Source organism: Seriola lalandi, unplaced genomic scaffold, assembly GCF_002814215.2.
Source record: "Seriola lalandi dorsalis isolate HSWRI2012SDOR001 ecotype SW California unplaced genomic scaffold, Sedor1 jcf7180002054954, whole genome shotgun sequence".
Classification (NCBI taxonomy): Eukaryota; Metazoa; Chordata; class Actinopteri; order Carangiformes; family Carangidae; genus Seriola; species Seriola lalandi.
In genome coordinates, this window is record NW_019525505.1 from 217,954 (window position 1) to 236,378 (window position 18,425).

Sequence of the window (18,425 nt, forward strand, 5' to 3'; positions counted from 1 at the left end):
GAGGAAGGGGGTGGGGGTGGGGGGCTGTTTGCTATGGGAGTCACGTCTAGTGGTCTTTCCTGGCCTCTGCTGAGAAATGCGGTGAATGTTTAGTAATTAGGGTTTTACACTGTGGGTGAACCTGTGTGGAGTGGCAGGCTCCAGATGTATTATCCTCCGGGAAGGCAAGGCAGTGAGAGATGGAGAGACCGGAGATAATCAGATACACAGAGAAGACTTGTGCTGTAGCTTTGGTGAAAAGGAGGTTTCCAATGAACTGGCAGGAAATAAGAAATGCCAGCACACAGAGGAGGCTAGGTGGAGCTGCTCTCCTCCCAGGACTGATTGATTTCATGTGCTTTAATGGATGGCCATAGTGTAAAGTAAGGTGGTGGGTGTTGTGTATCAAGGTCACTCCCCATCTACATCAAAGCTCGGCTGACATCTTCATCAAAGAATCTGTTACCATTCTAGTGGACTTTTTTTCTGCCTGTTTCTCCCACACAAACCGGTTTTTATTAAAAGGCTGCTCAGGTTCACAGCTCTGAGGGGCTGATACCTTCCATGTGGTGTTGGCAGTGTGGGTGTAATTTATGAATTTCTGCCCATATCCATCAATAATATGATGATCTGATCAATTATCTGATCAACAGACAGATTTCCGTTATTTTCCAAGGTTCAATGCCAACCTTCACTTATAGTCTCTCAGTTAGGAGCCAAGCTGATTATCTTTGGGTTGTGAAATGTTTATCAGACAGAAATTGCAATCAGAAGATATCGTGTTGGACTTTATGAAATTGTGATGGTAGTTTTTCTCCTCTGACACTTGGTTATTTTCAGCTGTGATTTATTCAGACATTCCTCTCTGACGTTGCTACTTATGGAGACTGAGGACGGTTGCAACACTTTGTGCATTTCTCTCAGTCACTCAGAGACTATTTGGACCAGACCAACCAAACTGTTATATATTATATATATATTAACCTCACATCTGTCTGCTAATTACCCATACCATTTACACATGATTACATACAACTGTCATTCACTATATTCATTGAATGGAAGAATTCTGATGTTGCAACTGACCCCAACCCACTAATTAACTTTAGTTTTTTGTCTCAGTAAGCATACTATTCTGAAAATATACATTGTTTTACTATAATATTATTTATTTACTTAATGACATTTAACAGTTATTGAGTTTTGTTTTACATAGAACATCGAACCTGCTTTGAGTCAAAATAGACACAATTTATGTATTTTATTGCTTATGATAAACAGAACAGGCAAATATATTATAAAACCATGAGAGGCCACAAAAAAATCCCCAAAATAACTTGTTTGTTTTCTCTTATTTGTTAAATAACAGGTAAGTAGATGATGTGTTGAACCAGCTCCCTCTGAATGGGCCCCTGTTGATGCCTAGATGATGGATTTAATGTGTTGGTTGCTGTGCTGTAGCAAAATTGTAACTGTTGTTTGTTGAAGTTGTTCTACAGTCATGATTGACAGCAATGCCAGCAACACCTAAAAGTTTCCTTAAACCTATATTTAGTTTGATTCCCACATGCAAGTGGTGGAAGGATTCTGAAATTCTGATCCTGAGGTACAAACATCCACAATCTCGTATCGCAATACAGGACGATGGGACCGATGGACGATGTAAAAGCGATGGTGTTCCACAAATCAACATGATTAGTTTAGTTTGCTTAAGATGGATAATAACCCTGAGAATGCAGACTACATTCTGAATGAACTGAACCGAATGTGGATATGAAGAATCGTTACATCCCCCGGGAACAGCGACTACATTATGTAATAATTATTTAAGTTCCTGGAGTAGAAAATGAAAAGCAAAGGTAAAGAATGAACTGAATATAATCATGTCACAGGGCAGATGTTGATTGTTAAATGCTGAGTAGGATGAGACATCTAAAGATCCGTTAGCAGATTTTGTGTGGAAATGTATCTAATTTTTCATTGTAATGTTGCCGTAGCACCAGGAATAAATGTTTGTTGTCAATATCTTACATCTCAAATTTAATAATTCGACCTGGGTTGAACCTAAGGTCAGCAAGTCATCAAAATCATTACAGCCAAGAAAATTCTCAAGAATTCATCATGAGAAACTGCAGACAAATAGGATCTCTGAGAAACGCTGTACAGAAATTTACACACCTAGTGCTGGTGGCCATCACTAATCACTGAATTTCCTCTGATGAATCTGCTCTGAAAAATACAAAGCGTGTAAAAAATACAGTACCTCTGAGGCAGAAATAATTGGGGTGGCAGAATTAAATTTCTGTTCCTTTGTCACCTTCCAACTCTCAGATGTTTTCTGTAGCCTAAACCTTTAAGTACATCAGTCTCAGACAGCCTGAACATGCAAATCTGTCTTCTTCCCGCTAGTCAGGCCCCAGCTGGCCCCATTAACCGTGTTTCCATCCCACTGAAAGCACAATTTCTTCATGTAAAACCATCGCTCAGTCAACAAATAAGCTCTACTGGCAGCAACAAGGACAGACCTCATATGGATACCGTGTTACTGGAGGAAAAACACGGTTGTGCCTAATGAGTGAGCCTTCTGCTGGAAGCCAGGCTGCTGGTCTTTCAGCATGTGCTGAAAACATGACAGAAGTCTCCATCTAGTGGTAGGACGGGGCCCTGACCGTGAGAAAAGCTTTTCCTAACATTTCAAAGGAGTAATAGTCTGAAAGTACTTTCTGAAAGCTACAAAGCATTGTGTTTCCCGTTCTCTTTGACTCATTTCTTACTCATCTGTCCATATTGTTATGTTATTCACTAGGAACTATTTGGATGATATAAGACTTACAGTGACAAATGAAAAGAAATGTTTTATTTTTTATTAGGTCGTCATCAAGAAAAAGACTTATAGTGCACATAATATCACGGTTTGCTTTTTGCCTCTTGATTCCATTGTGAATTCAGACTTGAAGTGAAGGAAACTTTAAAGGGTAAAGGCAGTTTAATGCTTGAAATGAAGTATGAAGCATTTCTAAAGGAAAAGTGACCTGTTATAGATCTGTTATAGATCTGTTATATACCTGTTATACACCAGTCATAGACCTTGTGTAGGCCTGTTATAGACATGTTATAGACATGTTATAGACATGTTATAGACATGTTATAGGCATGTTTTAGACATGTTCCCTCATTACCTCCTGTTTAATCTGTAAAACTGGACTACACAGTGTGTGCAGGATCGAGTCAAAATAAGCTTTTGTGTGTGTGTGTGTGTGTGTGTGTGTGTGTGTGTGTGTGTGTGTGTGTGTGTGTGCGTGCCTGCGTGCGTGTGAGAGCACATTGTAGTGACGGACTATCTCCCACTGCAGCAGTGTGGCTGTTGGTGTTTTAAGAGCTGTTGGAAACAATGGAGCTGTGTGGCTCAGAGGAATCAGATAAATCAGGCTTTGAGACACACACAGTATCTGTTAGAAGGTTTGGTTTGCTCTTTTCATGGGATTTGATAACCATGAGAAAAATATAACAAAAATTCACCTGGAATTATTCTTTGAAATGTGGTTTTAAATCTCTGAATTCTGTGTGGCTCTCAGGATCCGGCAGCAGCGCTCAACTGTCTTGCAGCTGATGAACAGGCAGCAGATGGAGACAGGCAGGAGCTGGAGGGATGGCTGGGTATTTATCTGCTCCACCTCACAGTGTGTCTCTCTTTCAGGTTGTGCTATCATCCGCCCTCCCCGAGATGGAGGGATAAGGTACAGAGGCCTGACACAAGAGCAGGTGAGGAATGGCAGCTGCAGATACAGTACATACGTATATATGTGCATGAATTACAGCATACAGCATTAGTGCTGTGGAAACGTAGCCTACATTACACTGGATGTGTCAGGACAACAGGTAAACATGGTGGGGGTGTTGAGTTTGCATTCACAGCAAACGAAACCAGATAAGTATATATAATATATAAAAATAGAGATGTTACTGAAATATGATCAAATATAAGAGAGAGAAATAAGAAGTGATGGCCTGCAGCTGAGAGGAAGAAGAAAACTCTTCATTCTAACTTGATTAACAAGTGTTTGATACAATAGGACATCTAGAAACCACCGCCCACCACAAATCCATCCACTACCTAGAAAAACAATGTAGACAAATCTGTGCTGTGATATTTTTCTACTGGTGCACTGATGTGTGTGTGTGTGTGTGTGTGTGTAGATCCGCAGTGTGCAGGTGCTCCCAGTAGACTATGAGATAGAGTACATCTGCAGGGGCAACAGGGTGATCGTGGGACCCAAGGTCAGGAAGTGTTTGCCCAACGGCACTTGGACGGACCTGAGCCAGCACAGCAGATGCTGTGAGTGTTCACTCTGTCATCCACTGTGTGTCCGTCACTCATGCATTCATCTCCCACCTGAAACATACATGCTCCATCACTGAGTCCTCGGTCGTCTGCTCTCTGAGGGAAAACGATGTGCTGGTTTCCTGTTGAGGAGAGATCTTCTGAACTCCCTTTGTCCTCACAGGGAACATTCAGATTTTCTGGACGACTTGGACTTCAGCACTGTTAGTTTTAGTGTGTGTACTCGCCGATTAGTCCCCGGTTCGCACCACAGAGAGGAACAGGAGAGAGTAACATGTGAAGGAGATTCTTCTCTCTTCCGGTGTTCATCTCGTTTTCTTAGGTCTAACTTACGATCCCAGAGTTCAGGCCATAATGACCTTCACTGTGTTATACAATGGGTTACTGTTTACACACTGTTATGGCTGATAGTGGACATCCGGAGACACTTTTATCCTCTGTTGTTGTGGTAAGAAACATGTGGTATTAATTAGGTAAGAACATGTAGCAATGTTGATTTTGTCCAATAGCATCTTCACACATGAATTTTTAGGATGAAGAATCGTCTTATACGGAGTAAGGTGTGGTAAAATGTTGCGACCATGTGAGACCTGGGATATTTATACCCATAGTCAGACAAGGCATCTTCAGAGCTTGGCGTGGCACCGCTATGGTTCACCTGCTGTCGCCCGCTTGCAATAAATACTTCAGCCATAGACATCTGAACTCCCGGTCATTGTATTTTCTTCAGCTAACAACAATTTAAATCACAACACGGAGCAAAATGCTCATTTGTGCAGTAAAACACACAGTAAGTTACAAATGGTTCATTCGTCTTCCACTGGAAGACGAATGAACCTCCATATCCACGCTCCATATCCACGCTCCATATCCACTCTGCTCAGCTGTTTACAGAAGCTGCTCCTTATGGGGCCAGAGCAGTTGAAAACAAAACCTGAACTGAAAAAGGAAACAATGACATAGAAACACTTATATTGGAAAAAAGATTAAACCTAGTATATGTCTGGACCTCCTATGGTCAAATCTTGATTTTATAACTGTGACTTCCTCTGACAAAATCACCAAACACATAAATGAAAGACAAAGACTGAGCTGTGATTTCAGCCAGATTTACTGTAAAATGTTGTTTGACAGAGAAACTTCTTTTTTTTGAAAGTATTTTTTTAGGCTTTTCAGACCAAATGTAACACATTCCACCAGCTGCACCACCGGGGCCTCGAGACAGCAATCTTTCTTATTTAGTCTCTCACACAGAGCACAGCCTCCATCTGTAACCCCAACATAGTTTAGTCTTTATTTACTTAGAGGCAGGTCTTTATGTCTAACTCCCTCTGTTTGATATGTAGAGTTGCTCATAGTCATTATTACCAAGACTCGTTACTGATGACTACTCTCTCTCTCTCCTGCTCTCTCTGCTCCGTGTGTCTCATGTTTAGTTATTCATCTGCCTCCTTCAGTAATAATGAGACGTGTAATGAAAGTAGTTTAGGGGGTCAGGTGATAATGGCTAGCTGAAGGCTGTGTCTTTGCGGAGCTCCTGGTCCCGCTCTCGTCCAACTATTTTCATTTTAAAAGTGTTTTTTATCTGCCTTAAGTTACACCAATGATATCATAACATGGCAACTAAACCTGGCGGACAGTCTCAGAGAGAAAGACCTTCCAAACTGAGGCAAACAACCTACCCGTGGACGATCTGGTCGCCACCCTTGAGCTCCACCTGGCGCCAACTAGACGACTCGGAGAACCAAAGCAGACATGACTACATACGAATCCTGAATCTGAAGGATGGTACGGAGGGTGACCATCCTCTTGAATTCTTTGAATCCTGGCAGCCAACAACGCTTGGTTTGGCTCCATGTTTGACAGAGGTCTTTGGTTACTGTGTGGTGTCCCATCTTTGTAAATTTGGTTGCCAAGTTAGACTGCCTAGGTGATATCTGGTTATACCTCTGCCTATTTAGGGCGGGAGCCAGGGCTTTTGGGAGAATTTTGTTCTCCTGTATTTCCTTTCCTCTTGTACCCTCTCCATAGTGATGGCCTCCTTTGGTGTCGTGTCCCCTACTAATACCCATTTGGTATATCTTTGTTGTTTTTGTAAGTATGAGACCTGCTTGTCATATTTGATCTCGTTTTCCTTTTTGGGGATGGGTTCTGGTTCCTTTTCGTGTTTGGTCGTCGTTTGGAGACGGCTTCTTCTCACATGACAGTACTATCTATTTCTGCCTATTTTCAATGTTGAAGAGCAACAGATTCTTGCAGACATATATCTTGCTATACATGGAATCTACTAAACAATTAGGTTGAGTGTCACAAAACTGATAACATGGAATGTGAAGGGAATAAATAATGTAGTTAAGAGGCATAAAATTCTCTCATCCCTTAAAAAAAGAAGGGGCCCACCTAGCTTATTTACACGAGACCCACTTAAGTGACCTTGAACATTTGAAAGTGAGGAGAGACTGGGTGAGTCAAGTTTTTTACTCTTCTTTTAATTCCAAAAGTAGGGGGGTGGCAATCTTGCTACATAAAAGGCTACCTTTTACTTTAGAAAAATGCATACAGGATTCTGAAGGAAGATATGTCATAATCTCAGGTTTCTTATATGGGGAAAGGCTTACTCTGGGATGTATTTATTCCCTCAATACATTTGAGGCTTTTTTTCTATTCCAAATTGCTAGCTGATGTAACTTCTAATATCTCACCTCTTGTAATCTTGTGTGGGGACCTGAATGCCTGTTTGGAACCAGCGTTGGACCAATGTCCTGTCTAATCCATATGCCCGTCCAAAATGGCAGTAGCCGCCAGGGAGCTATGCAGTGATTTGAGTTTATTTGACACCTGGAGGTTACTGAACCCAAAAGTGAGTGACTTCACTTTTTTTCCCCGCCCACTTAACTCTTTTCAAGGACTGACTATTTTTGGACCTCGAGCCAGGCAATGAACAGGGTTAAAACATGTAGTATAAAAGCCATGACACTTTCAGATCATTCGCTTGTTGGACTGGAACTTACACCTTCCTATTATGACCCCGCTGCACGTCACTGGCGGCTCATCCCTTTCTTACTCAGTAATCCAACCTTTTTAACTTTCTTGGTGGAACAACTGGCGCTGTTTTTTTTCTACTAATGATACCTCTGATGTTTCAGCATCAACATTATGGGAGACTGCGAGGTCTTATATCAGAGGAGTAACTATCTCATACACCGCAGCTAAAAGAAGTGCTCAGACAACAAGATTGTAATGTGATTCCATCATTAAAGGATGACAGGGGAGTTAAATACTTTGAAACTAAACATATGGTTAATATCATGAAAAGTTTTTTACCAAAATCTGTATTCTCCAGAAAGCCCTGATAATGCCGAGGACCAGGCAAGATTTTTAGACCATATAGATCTCTGTGTGCAGGGACCATCTTTACCAAAGAGGAGGTCGGGTAGATTGTAAATTGCTATCAAAATTCCTTGCCAGGAGATTGGAGTTTTATCTTCCTTCTCTGATTAAGCCTGATCAAACAGGTTTTTATCAGTAACATGTTTTCACATTCAAATGTTCAGCGTCCTCTTAATGTGATAGAATGTGCAGACTGCAGTCAATAGAGAATCCTGTGTGTAGCTTTAGATGCAGCTAAAGCTTTTGATAGGGTGAAATTCGAATATCTCTTTGAGGTCCTTCAGAGGATTGGACTAGGGCCTGAAGTGGGTAAGGCTGCTCTACAGTGCCCCCATGGCGAGAGTGTTGGTCAATGGCTGTGCCCCAGAGGCCTTCCATCTGGGACAAGGCATGAGAAAATGTTGCCCCTTGTCCCCGCTGCTATTTGCATTAGCTTTCAAGCCACTTGCAAACGCCATAAGGTGCAGGGACGATATCTCTGGTGTCAGCATTAGCAGGACTGTTCATATGCTAGCACTTTATGCAGATGATGTTATTCTGTTCTGACTGTCCTGAAACTTCTGTTCCTGCCCTTGTCTCGACTGTAGATGCCTTTGGCAATTTCTCAGGTTACAGAATTAATTATGATAAATCCGAAGCTTTGCCTCTGGGTGACTTTGGGGATAAAAATGCTTTGCCCAACTTTCCATTCAAATGGTCTGATTCTGGTTTTACGTATTTAGGTGTTAACTTAAATAACCTATATAGGTTTAATTTTGCCCCCATTATATCTTTAATTAAAAGTGAGTCTGCTCAATTGGTGGTTTGACCTCCCCCTCTCCCGGTTGGGTAGAGTCAGTCTAATTAATATGAATGTCCTCCCAAGGATCCTGCACCCCATTATACAGAACAAAGCCTTTCCCCCAGGACAAGGTATGAACATATTTCAATGCTGGTCACGGTGTCAGGATTGTTAGTGATATGTTTGAAGATGGAACATTTTTGAACAAATCAGAACCAAATATGGCGTACTGTCTTAACATTTTTATGGCTATCTTCAGGTCAGATGTTTCATTAACAGTCTTGATCTCCCTGAAACCCAGCCAATAGCCTCAGCTTTTGTCTCATTCTTGTTACATATTCACCAATTTAAAAAAATGATATCTTCCATCTAAAACTACAGTCCCTCAATACATGTAACATTGACAGAATTAAAAGTAGGTGGAACAAGGACTTGGGGACTGAGATAACAGGCTAACAGAGTCAGTACAGCATCTTTTATAGATTACAAAGCACACAGCAATCCCTCAAAACTTGTTATCCTGGGATCTCGGCCCTCTGTGTTAAGTGCAAGGTGGTCGGGTCTTACATACATTGCATCTGGCGCTGCCCTTTGATATTTAAATTTTGGGAAAAAGTCTCACAGGAAATTAACATAATTTTTGGTAAGAACATACAAATAAATCCTAGTTTGTTTCTGTTAAATCTTTCAGGAGAGTGCCTTTTTCTATCAAGTGTCCAGCAACAAGCTTTTTTTATTAGCTAGGAGATGCATTCTATTTCAATGGATTAAGTCCAGACCTCCAACTGTTAACCAGTGATATGGAGAAATGTTTAAAGTTCTGCCAATGGAGCGCTTGAGGTCACTTTTAAAGGGGAATGAGAGGTCTTTCGATAAGTTGTGGGTGCCTTTCCTAAACCACCTGCTGGACTGTACAACAGACTTAGTACACAGAGGGGGTTGCAATGTAGACCCTCCTGCACTTCCTGCATCAATCATACTTTAGACTGTCCTCCTGTAAGAAACAAGCCCACAGGTCGTCTGTGCAGCAGGTTATTATGATCCATAGTTACATTTTGTTGCTAGGCGATATCTAGTGGTCGTAGTTATGATGACAGGACCAAAGGGAAAAGTGCGGTGACATAGTATAAAGACAGACAAAGTCCACATCAGGAGGAGGTTGTGGTGGATGGATGAATATGACACAGGAGAGAGGTGTTCCATTCCTATGTGAAAGTAACAGTTATGTTGTTTCTATTATTGTAACCATGACAACAAAGACTGTTTAACATAGAGGATGTATTTATTTTAACCCAAATCACCATCTTTTCCCCAAGCTAACCAAGCCAAGACCGTTATTATAGTAACCATGGCGACAAAGGTAGGTACGCTGGTCTCGGTACAGTCAGCGTTTTTATTATTGTAACCCCACAACCCTGGTCCAGTACACCAGGAGAAACTCCTATTGGTTGTATCAGAGGGTTGAAAAAGATCGGCCTGTGTGGTTGTTCAGGTTGGAGGTGTTGTTGACATAACGAGCCAATGTCACTGTTGACATGTCAGTGTTAGAGAAAAAAATCCCTTAAGTTTTCAGACTGCAAATGAACTGTCTCAGTATCACACAGACCGTGTGATATGTTTTTGTATTGGCAGAGGAACCTGCAGCTCATGGCTTTGTTACTGTTGCTTCTTTGGTTTGTATTTTTCCCTCTCGACCTCTAAAATCAGAATAAACTTTGCTGACTTATACTTGGTATCTGATGTTTTCTGTAACACATATCATATTTATACATAGATGTAAAGGTCTGTGTATGTAATATTTACACCTATACATCTTTATCTTGTGACAGGGTAAATAACCCAGATCTACGCTGCCTTTATGAAGCAGGTAAGATGTTTGTCTTCTGTGGATATGCAGCCTGGGCACAGCACACAGGTCACTGTCACAGTGAACCGGTCTCTTCAGTCTCAGCACAACCCTGTTCAAAACCTTCAAGATAGTACTGTATTGTATTGTATTGTATTTTCTTTTCGTGTCATGTGCACAAAGAGTTCAACCTTCTTGGATTTATAAGACACAAGAAGTTTCATTTCATCAATAAATTATAGGAATTTTTTTTACTGCTCTTTTCTCCCGAGCTTGACAGATAAAATCTTCTACAGAAAAAGTTCCTGAAACTAGTTGAGGGTGTGGCTGTTTTGAGTGACAGGTGGGTAAGCTTCTGCTTGCTACAAACCAGCATTCACCAAAATCTCAGTTCCACACACGACCCACCAACTTTTTATGTTAAGCAAATAAAATTGCATCATCTGCATATAATAATATAATAACAAACTCACAATCTGATCACCAGTAGCTTAGGATAATTTTGTTTTGAGGATTCAGGAACAGGTTTAATATCGGTGTAGAAATAACACCTCTGTCAAATTCATATAACACAGTAATCAACCTCAGTGACTTCAAGACTCGACACTTTCCACTTTTTTTTTATACAAACTCTGAATCAGAGCAACATATGCCATCCTCTAGATTGACCTCCGTGGGTGTTCACCCAGACCTAATCTTTTAATTTTACTCCAAAACTGATGGGGATTATGAGTCCGGGGAGGATTATATCAGCTGTTGGCTGGACTGGGGGCACTGGATAGATCCAAATCAATGAACTGAATCTTAATGACAATGGTACATTGATCAGTCACTGCTGTGAATATTAAACAGTTAATAATCATTAAATACCCTGAAAGTGAGATGAAGATGGGCATTGATCTCATGTCTATGTGTGCAGTGCAGAGCTGGACATGGTTAGCCAAATGAATGATTGGCTCATTTACAGCTGTGCATCTAGTAACATCCAATCAGGTGTACATCACGATCATTATAACATGACACTTCCTCACTGTTACTCCAATGATCTTGCTCATGCCAGCGCAGTTTGCTGCAGCTCCCTCCGCCACGACAATCTACTCTTTATGTTGTATTTCATGCAGAGGCACGCCATCAGGAGAGGCAAACCAGGAAAATGTTTGGGGCCCCCTGAGAGGAAAAGGGGCCAATCAAGGATTGCCACTGATTTTGTGTCGATTGACTAAGATTTGTGTTCACGTTTGGGAGATTATCTCTGTCAGCAGAATCCACATCACTGCTTGAATTCACAAAGACCTCCTTTAAACCACAGAGTCTTTCTGTGTAACCTCTGTGTCCCTGAATGAACCACAGTGGAATGACAGTCTGTGGTTTTAGGGGAAGTTACGGGGCTGGAACTCTATCTTGACAAACAACAGCCTGTCTCTGGCTGTAGTGCCGGTTGCCAGATATGGTCAGTGAGCTCAGGTTTTAGTTCTGGCCTCTGTGCAGGGACAGTGCTACCAAACCTGGCAACTTCACTGTGGGGGCAAAACTTTGAAGAAATTGTTCCAGTGTGTCCTTCCTCATTTTTACATTTCTGTTCCTGTAAAGATCGAACAATTAAACATGCAAATCAGTGAACTTCAGAGGTGTTGGCTAGCTGTTTCTCCATTCTTCTTTATGCTTATTGAGGCTAGGCTAACCACAACCTGACTCCAGCTCTGTACTTTACACACAGACATGAGATTGATATAAATATGAACATCTCACATGTAAATGAAATTAAAGTCAATATAATTCCTACATGTTGAACTATTCCATTAACATTTGAACATTAATATTTAAAATCTAATATATTTATTTTGAGGTTATTATCCAGTAGGTCTAAATTACGATACTGTATTAACAATGTTCTTCAGGCCATTCTGAAACCACCAGAAATCCTGTTTCCTCCTGGGTCTGATCTCACAGTAAATCTCCTGGTCATGAATCCTGTCCTTTGATACACACTTCTCACTATATTCCAGTTGTTCTTTGTCTGTTTTTAGCATGTGCTACTGTGAGTCACTCCTGAGTTTATCCTCTCGAACCCAATTAATGCCATGACCTGCCTTCATGTCTCACTGCACCTCCTTCGCTTCATCTTCTCTTTTGCTGTCACCATCTAACAGGTCAAAAGATTTTACTTCACTGTGTGTTGTAAACCTTTTATGATTTTCTTTAAAGCTCCATATTGTATTGAGGTAGATGTCCACGTGTTGTTTGATTATAAAGCAGGTCTAGGTTCCACAGAGAAATGCGCACAGCCTGTATTCAGAAACTGAGCCTTAAAACCAGCCGTGTCGTGGATCACTCAGAAAACAGTCAGCTAATCAGAGGAAAGGTTCAGAGTCTCCTCTCTTCTAATTGGCTCACCGACCTGTTGTTACTAGAGCTCCAGAGAGAAGCCTGAGAGATAGACTAGAACTACATTGAGATGGTTTTTGGTTCTTAAAACCACAAATTTATCTTATGGATCAACACTTCAAATAAAACACAGGAGAAGAGGAAAAAATGGAGCCCTAAAGCCACTGTTTGCAGGTTTTGAAATTTGCTGCCCCTTAGTGGCCATTTCAAAAACCAGACAGCTGTTTACTGCTGCTACCACTATTACACGGTATCAGATCCTCAGGACAAGTGTAATATGCGGTCTCCTCTGTGTCTCTGTTCCAGTGCTGTTGTGTCCGCGGGTATGGACGTCATTGGAAAATGGCCGGGTGTCTTCTCGGCCCCTGGGGCCCCCAGTGGAGGGCACAGTGCTGCACTACAGTTGTCTGCCCGGCTTCATCCTCATGGGGCGAAACTCAACACAGTGCAATAAGATGGGCAAGTGGGACACGCCCAAACCTGTGTGTCACTGTGAGTGCCTCCACTCCCTCCACACAATAACAGCAGTTCAACACAAATGTCCAATATTTAGTGTAAAGGCACCACAATGAAAGACGTCCAGGCCTGACAGAGACTGAATATGTTCATTTTTACAACATCTTGAAGCACCACTATTCACATGTTTGTCACATTTTAACATTAAAGCCTCCTTCAGCACACCAGACATATAGAGCCGAGCGAGCCCGTGTGAAATGACCGGAAATGAAGATGTGTGATACTTCAGATAGACTCTGTGTTACTCGACTGTTTGTTAACTTTGTGTCACCTCCTCTTTTCTCCCAGATGATCGGCACTACAAAGGTAAGAACATCTTCATTCATTACTTATGAGGTTTAGTAGTAAAGTGAAGTGGATGCTGCTTTTTTTTTAATCATATCTTTCAATTTTGCAACTAACAGTTTTAGTTCATCCATTAGCTGTCAACATAACTGAAGAGTCTGCAAGTTTTAGTCCCTGTTGTGTGGTTGAGAGCCTTTGAATGACACTGCTGCAGTGACTGGCTGGACTGGAGACCAGTGAACTGCTCAACCCTGATGAATGGTTTGATTCATTCACAGATGATGGAAAGGAAAAACGCACAGGTTGAAACCAGCATGAAACATGGACATGCAGAGAAAATATTAAATATATTAGAGTTTTTCACAATTGCTAAAAAATCTCTTGAAACCTTCAATGCTTTTCTCAAAACAGTAAACACTAAACCCAGCTGTCAAACTACATTCACAAAACCTCTTATGCTTCTTGCAAAATCAAACCATCACCTCAGAACAGTTTTATCAGATCATACACAAACCAATCAAAAAAAAAAACACCACTGATCATTCATTACACACTACATACAACAATGGAAAACACAGTTTTCAGAGAATGCAGCTCCAGAAATGTTTATTCTTTATAATGGATGGAAGGCATTTTATGTTTTATGTCTCATTTCTTCAAAACACTGAACACAAATCCAAAAATAGCACACATAAGATGCAAAGTGTCACATACCTGCTGCAAAATGAAACACTGCATTAAAAATATCATAAACACATCTCAGAATCACATATTTGCATCAAATTCCAAACACGTTTCTCATTATAGTAAATTTTTGGATTTACCATGTTCTAAATATAAAGCTCTTCTGTCTTCCATAGGCTTGTATATATATTTCCATACAGTGTTCTAAAGTGACGGTACAATAATCTTCTGAGAGGGGTTTAAATACAATAAACACCAATATAATGTTGAAGCTGAATATATTTAGTTATCCAAAACATTACTGCTGTAACTGTAGTACAGCGAAGAGAAAAAACAAGACACAAGAAAACATATGGGAATTTGTACAAAAAGCATACACATATGTAAAAACATATTTACAGCATGATAACCATCCATTCCCACAATGCAATGCAGAAAATATGTGGCTACAGTAAGACTTACAAATGTTTATGTTTACAGTAATGCTGAAGTAGCAATTACATAAATCTTTTCATACCTGTTCAAACTTGTTTATACCTGTTCATATCTGTTCAGTGACCATATTGGTCTGGGCAAGGCTGCCCTGTAAACAAATAGGAATAAACAGAGGAGCAGCAGTTTTTCTGGATTAAAAGCTTTAAAATTTTTATATTTCTCACCTGATTTCAATTAGTCGTTTTTTTATTCAAGGGTTTATGATCTACATGCAGTTAATTAGATAATGAAAGATTGGGCTGGAATCACTGCTTTCCATAAGGAGCTGCATATCAAGGTTAGGTTTACATGAAGATAGATAGATAGATAGATAGATAGATAGATAGATAGATAGATAGATAGATAGATAGATAGATACTTTATTTATCCCCTAGGGGAAATTCATGTGTCCATTAGCTCATTGTCGATAATAATATAAAAAATAAATAAATAAATAATAATAATAACAGTTAATAATAAATAAACAATAATAATTAGATTAGTCCCTTCCTTTGGCGGAGGTGTTGTATAGCCTGATGGCAGTGGAAACAAAGGATCTCCTGAACCTCTCTGTTCTGCAGCGCAGTGAGATGAGACATTTGCTGCAGCTGTAGCTGCTTCTCTGTCCTGCCAGAATGTTGTGGAGAGGATGGTAATGTCCAAGATGGCCTTCATCTTACATTGCATGCATCTCTCGACAATCATCTCATGTCTGACATGCTGCTGCCCCAGCAGACTGCAGCATAAAAGAGTACACTGGCCACCACTGACTGATAAAACATGTGCAGCATTTCACTGCAGAAGTCAAAGGGCCTGAGCCTCCTGAGGAAAAAGGGCTGGTCCGGTTTACTGTCCAGGTGCACACCTAGGTATTTATAAGTGTGCACCACCTCAATGTCCTTCCCTCGAATGCTGACTGGCTGAAATGTGGGCCTAGACCTCTGAAAGTCCATGATCATCTCCTTGGTCTTGGAGGTGTTCAGAAGGAAGCAGTTCTTGTGGCTCCATTCACTGAAGGTCATCGTCAGATCTCTTTTCTCCTCTTCCTGCTCGTTCCGGATACACGCCACAATAGCTGTGTCATCCAAGTATTTCTGGATGTGGCAGGACTGAGAGTTGTATTTAAAGTCGGCCGTATACAGGGTGAACAGGAACGGAGTCAGAACAGTCCCCTGTGGAGCCCCAGTGCTGCTCATCAATGTCCCTGAGACACAGTTACCCAGCCTGACGTACTGTGGTCGTCTTGTAATGTAATCCACAATCCAGGACGTGAAGCAGGGATCCACCCCCATCCCTTCCAGCTTGTCTTTAAGAATGGGGGGTAGGATGGTGTTAAATGCACTTGAGAAATCAAAGAAAATAATCCTCATGTCACCACCTGGCTCATCCAAGTGAGTATGGGCCGGTGGAGCATGTAAAGGACGGCATCATCCACTCCAATATGTTCTTTGTAGGCGAACTGTAGGGGGTCTAGTACATGTTCAATCTGTGGCCTCAGAAGGTGGAGAAGCAGCCGCTCAGGGGTCTTCATGATGTGTGATTTGAGGGCCACCGGTCTGTAGTCATTGTCTCAGCCGGTCAGCCTACTTTATGGACCGGGACAAGACATGATGTTTTCCACAGGACTGGGACCCTCCCTGTTTGAAGGCTTAAGTTAAAGATCCTCTGGAGAGGCTCAGCCAGCTGGGCTGCACAGTCCTTTAACAGCCTCAGACACACACCATCCGGGCCTGTTGCCTTTCCAGGATGTAACCTCTTGAGCTCCGCCCTCACCTCCTCCGCTGTAAAGAACAGGAGACTTGACCCCAGAGTGGAGGGAGTTGCAGCTGCAGTGTCAGGTTGTGGAGGAGATGCTGTAGGAGAAGCTGCAGCTGAAGCAGTGGGAGAGAGAACAGGTGAGGCTGTGTCACACCTGTTGTAGAACAGGTTGAACTCATTGGCCTTGTCCACATCACCTGATGTTGCCTGGCTGTTCTTCTCTTTATAACCAGTGATGGTCCTCATCCCCTTCCACACCTCTCTGGTGTTGTTGTGCTGCAGCTTCCTCTCTACTTTCTTTTTGTAGTCCTCCTCCACCTGCTTTAATTTATCCTTCAGCTCATGTTGCACACACCTGAGCTTCTCCCTGTCTCCATCCCTGAAGGCCTCCTTTTCCTGGTTGAGGAGGGTCTTGATGTTACTGGTGATCCAGCGTTTGTTGTTTGGAAAGCAGTGTACAGTCCTTGTTGGTTACAGTGTCCATACGGAAGTTAATGTCGTCTGTGGTACTTTCAACCATTCTATCAATGTCAGGGTCCTTGCTGTTATCATTTTCCTGTGACTCCAACAGGACATTCCAATCTGTGCACTCAAAACAGTCTTTTAGAGACTCACTGGCCTCCGGGGTCCAGTTCCTGAATGAGCGAGTGGTTGCAGCCTGTCTCAGTACACAGGGCTTGTAGGAAGGCTGAAGAAAAAACAGGTTATGATCTGCTCTGCCAAGTCGTGCAAGAGCTGAAGCAGTGTAGGCCTCCTTGATGTTTTCATACAACAGATCAAGTGTCTTATTTTCCCTTGTGGAACATACTCGCTCCACCGTTCACACCTTACACAGAGCTATTGTAGCGTTAACACCACAATTAGAATTTACTCTCATTGAAATGGGGCACCAGTCCTCAAAGGAGGACAACAATGAATTACTTCATTGATTAATGTATCAATCTCATATCAGAAGCCGTGACTTCTCAAATCAATGGCTCTCCAGTCTCTACGTCAAAAGAATACAACAGGACAACAACTGGGTGTAAATAAAGGAGTTTATTTAACTAAACTACTATCTACAGAGTAAATGCAAAGGTTTAATAATCATAAAGATGAAAATAATAATGAAATGAGCAGTGTGATGAGTTGGCAATGGTGGGAGAGAATATGTTATGGCTATACAGCTAATGATACTACGTCTACGAATGAGATTTGATGGTTAGATATTACTATATTTCGACATCAACCCAGTCATGAGCAGAGTGTTAAGACCGGCCTACTGTGAGTTGCGCTGTAGCTGGAGACCCTTGGCTGGAACCCAGGTGGCTGTGGTTGCCGTGGTAACCCTGGAGACGCGGGGTCTAGGTGGATTCTCCTGGACGCTGTGTCCTGTTATCATGGTGACGGGTTCTGCCAGTGTCTCAGCAATTCAGCTCTGGTGGAGTTTGCCAGGAGACTTTCTGTCTCTTGATTTTTGGTCGGCTTCTCTGCAGGCGGTCGTGGGCAGATGTGTTATCTGCTGGCATCTGTCGCGGGTTGATGCAAAATAAACTCTAAGGCGCTTCATTTTGGCTGGATAACTTTAGAGGAGACTGGGGTTGACCAGATCACTCTAAACTGTCAGTTGGTCTTGGCTTGGCTTATAAAAATAAAAGATTGCGCATGTGGACAAAAAGAATGTTACTTGGAGCATGTGGCAGAGAGAGATTAAAGGATGCGGACAGAATGATAAAGTGCAACATGGCTAAGAGCCATGAGTTTGTGGCTAGCAGCTTACAGCTAAGAGCTGATGACTTAGAGCTAATGAATTAGAGCAATGTGTGAATTGATCACGACTGTTTTATCCCCTAGGGGCTGGCGCACGTTTCAGGGGCATCACCCGTCTTCTCCTATGTAATCAACTTGGAGACGAGAGTAATAGCTAATAGTTTATAAATGTGGATTACACAGCAGTTCTTTGACTGTAATAATAATAATATGGACATTCTGGATGTCATGTAGTG

The 18,425-nt window shown here is 41.7% G+C and overlaps 1 protein-coding gene across 1 annotated transcript in view; it reads left to right on the forward strand.

The window, feature by feature from the left end:
- Nucleotides 1–18,425, forward strand: part of LOC111645619 (gamma-aminobutyric acid type B receptor subunit 1-like) — a 57,713-nt gene that overhangs the window by 37,499 nt on the left and 1,789 nt on the right. Inside the window, exons 3-6 of the mRNA XM_023394875.2 lie at nucleotides 3,677–3,741; nucleotides 4,177–4,315; nucleotides 13,030–13,215; nucleotides 13,528–13,545. Coding sequence (XP_023250643.1) covers nucleotides 3,677–3,741; nucleotides 4,177–4,315; nucleotides 13,030–13,215; nucleotides 13,528–13,545 — 408 coding nt within the window. The remainder of the gene's footprint in view (nucleotides 1–3,676; nucleotides 3,742–4,176; nucleotides 4,316–13,029; nucleotides 13,216–13,527; nucleotides 13,546–18,425) is intronic.